This window comes from Austrofundulus limnaeus, unplaced genomic scaffold (genome assembly GCF_001266775.1).
Source record: "Austrofundulus limnaeus strain Quisiro unplaced genomic scaffold, Austrofundulus_limnaeus-1.0 Scaffold9, whole genome shotgun sequence".
Classification (NCBI taxonomy): domain Eukaryota; kingdom Metazoa; phylum Chordata; class Actinopteri; order Cyprinodontiformes; family Rivulidae; genus Austrofundulus; species Austrofundulus limnaeus.
The window spans coordinates 4503691-4507175 of NW_013952411.1; the positions used below are offsets into that span (position 1 = coordinate 4503691).

General features: G+C 40.5%; 1 protein-coding gene across 1 annotated transcript in view; it reads left to right on the top strand.

Moving 5' to 3' along the window:
• Positions 1–3485, top strand: part of scamp2l (secretory carrier membrane protein 2, like) — a 9685-nt gene that overhangs the window by 2310 nt on the left and 3890 nt on the right. Inside the window, exons 4-6 of the mRNA XM_014001588.1 lie at positions 2341–2467; positions 2553–2681; positions 2768–2927. Coding sequence (XP_013857042.1) covers positions 2341–2467; positions 2553–2681; positions 2768–2927 — 416 coding nt within the window. The remainder of the gene's footprint in view (positions 1–2340; positions 2468–2552; positions 2682–2767; positions 2928–3485) is intronic.

Here is a 3485-nt window from a genome sequence, read left to right on the forward strand (position 1 = left end):
CAGAAAATGACATGGAATCCAGATTTTTGCACAGATTTTGGCTTTTAAAGACGATGGTCTTAAACTTTTGATCAGCTGAAAAAATCATGTTTGAGTGTAAATGCAGTTTTCAGACAATCCCCTGCTCAAAAGTTCTTGTCTCTTGCACGGATTTCTTCTTTTAACATTGTGAAGCTCTACTTAGAACCTTCTTAAGATCCAATAGTGCAAAATGCAAATTCTTGCACTTTTTTGACTGGTCTTAAGATTTTGATTAGGAGTTTATATCTAACACAATCATAATTGTTATAATTGGGCATATGATATTGCATCTTATCAATCTCAGACTTGTGAATTGAATTAAACTGAATCAGATCATAGGGCTGTGGCAGAGTGGTTAGGGGAGTTGTCCTATAACTTAAGATAAGATACGATAAGATACAGTAAACCTTTATTGTTATTGTACAGAGCACAATGAAATTATAGTTCAGAACACCCATTCAGAAGAAGACAGAACATAACAAACATRGGAGAACAGGTGCCCCGGGTCATGCARCCACTGACCCTGCACAGAGCAAGGATCATCTTCATGAAGACATCATGAGGAGGCGCTACCCTTAAAAGAAAAACTAAAAACCACACAAGGGTAGATGAGGAAAAAAATTATATCAATGAAATGTGACACTATGGTGTTTATAGAAAAAACCTCTGCAGAGCAAGAGCACATTAACATAACTTGAGGGTCTCAGTCGTGTTCTTGGGCAAGACGCTTCATGTGCCTTGGCTGATGGTGGTCAGTAACCACGATCTGGTGGCACCAGTGTGTGGCAGCCTCGCTTSTATCAGTGCAGGGCAGCTGTGGCTACATTGTAGCTTACCACCATCAGTGTGAATGGGTGAATGACTGTAATGTAAAGTGCTGTGGTGTCCAACAGGACTTGATAAAAGACTATAAAAGTTCAGTCCATTTACCATGGCAAACTGTGATATTGAGAAACATCGAATCGTCATCCAAACAAATCAATATATTGTGATAAAGATGCTGATTTTATACCGCTTGTATTTCCTGGTATTTACATGTAGATATCACTGTTTGTATTACATCACAACATTTTTAGGTGAACAAAGGCAATGGAACAAATAATCTTAAAGTAAATAACATTTAATATTTGGTGGTATAACCCTTGTTTGCAATGACTGCCTCCAGCCTTCGACCCATCATCACCAAACTGTTGTATTCTTCATTTGTGATGCTGTTCCAGGATTTTACAGCAGCTTCTTTCAGTTCTTGTTTGTTTCAGGAGGTTTCTCCTTCAGTCTCTTCAGGAGGTGAAATGCTCTGTTGGGTTCAGGTCAGGTGACTGACTTGGCCAATCTAAAACCTCCCACTTTCCCCCTGAGGAAGTCCTTAGTTTTGTTGGCAGTGTGCTTTAAGTCATTGTCCAACTGCATCATAAAATTACTCCAGATTATTTTGGATGCATTTCTCTGCAAGACAGCAAACAAAATGTTTCTGTGCACTTTAGGATTCATTCTGCTGCAGCTATCATCAGTTAAATCATCAATAAATATTAACGAGCCTGTTCCAGAAGCAGCCATGACATCACCTGCACCATGCTTCAYAGAGGAGCTTGTGTGCTTCAGATCATCAGCAGTTCTTTACTTTCTCCTCACTTTGGTCTTTTCATCACTTTGGTAGAGATTAATCTTGGTCTCATCAGTCCATAAGTTTGTCTTCCAGAACTTTTGTGGCTCATCTCTGTACTTCTTTTTACTGAGTGGTTTGCATCTTTGTGGATGTCCTCTATATTTCTGCTCTCTGAGTCGTCTTCCAACAGTGGATTGTGATACCTTCACCCCTGAACAGTGGAGGTCGTTGCTGATGTCACTCAGGACATTTCAAATTGTTGTGTTTGCTATGCCCGATGTTTGTCCAATAGCTCTGATTGATTTTCCTTCTTTTCTCAGCTTTTCTCCCATAGACAGCTCTCTGGTCTTCATGTTCTTTTAACCAGAAGTACCTACATTATAGGTTTAAAGCCAGGCCAACAAGTAGACTAGTCAAACAGAGCTATTTAATGTTTGAACAACCAACCTTAAAGGCAACACCTGGTCAATAAATAACACCTGTCAGTCACATGTCACAGCATGCATCATGTTTGATTTGATCCAGTCAGWGGAGCTGTAGATTTATAAGGAAGGAGAGCCRCCTTGTTCTAAATAAAAGAAATATGTATTTAAAGTCATTGTCTGATGTTTAAGTCATGACTCAGTAAGTACTCTGTATATTATTTAATGAAGTGTGGTTCATGTTTTTCCATCAAAACGCTGCAGTTCTGAGCTCAGTTTGTCATTTCTCAGGCGACTGCAGCAGCAGCTCAGGCCGACCTGCTCAGGCAGCAGGAGGAGTTGGAGAGAAAAGCAGCTGAGCTGGACCGCCGGGAGCAGGAGATTCAGAACAGGACTGCAGGCAGCACCAGCCCTGGAGGTAAGAGCCGTCAGTCGTTACGTGTGAACCATGTATCATCTGTCTGCTTATAACCAATCATGCAGTGTTGGAATCTGATTTTCAGCCAAAGAGAACAACTGGCCGCCTCTTCCAAAGTTTTTTCCCATCAAGCCCTGCTTCTACCAGAACTTTGAGGAGGAGATCCCAGAGGACTACCGCAGGATCTGCAAAAGGATGTACTACCTCTGGATGTGTACGTAAATCTGCTGGTCTGTGTAGACGAGTCAGTCTCCATCAAAACTGTCTTGTTTAATAATTATTTTATTTTTTATTCCCAAGTCCACAGCTCCACTCTGTTCCTCAACGTGTTGGCTTGCCTGGCCTACTTCACTGCAGACCCAAAGAAAGGGGTAGACTTTGGTCTGTCCATCCTCTGGTTCATCCTCTTCACCCCGGTGGCCTTCGTCTGCTGGTACCGACCTGTTTACAAAGCCTTCAAGTAAGCCGTCCCAGCTGAGCTCTCATTTTTCTGACCTGCTTCACGAACAGGACTGGATRTGACTGATTTTATACGAGTAGTTTCAAACTTACTGTAGGTAAAGATTATTTTAGTCTGGGAGGAAACGCTTCACTACTTGGTTTGCTGCATGTCGGCTCCTTTAAATCTTTGCATCAAACATTTAAAAGTGGATTCTTGTTAGAGAGAGCAGAACTTGGTACATCTGATCTTGATGTGTTGATGTATAATACCTAACTGTGTGTGACATGTACATATGTCTAAGTCGTGGTGAAACTTTCTCTTTGAATCAAAATTGTTGCTTTTGTTTTGTGAACGTTATGCAAAGATAAAAACAATCCTAGCTGCAGACAAACTTCTGTAGATGAAGTTCATTTAGATCAGTGGTTCCCAAATTTTTTGTCTTCTGACCCACAAAATATCCATGGCAAAAACTTGTGACCCCAAATATTACTGGACGAAATTTGTTAATAACCCGAAAAACACAGGATTTTTGACAATCTAAACAGCTTACACACAAATATAAATACTTATTTATAC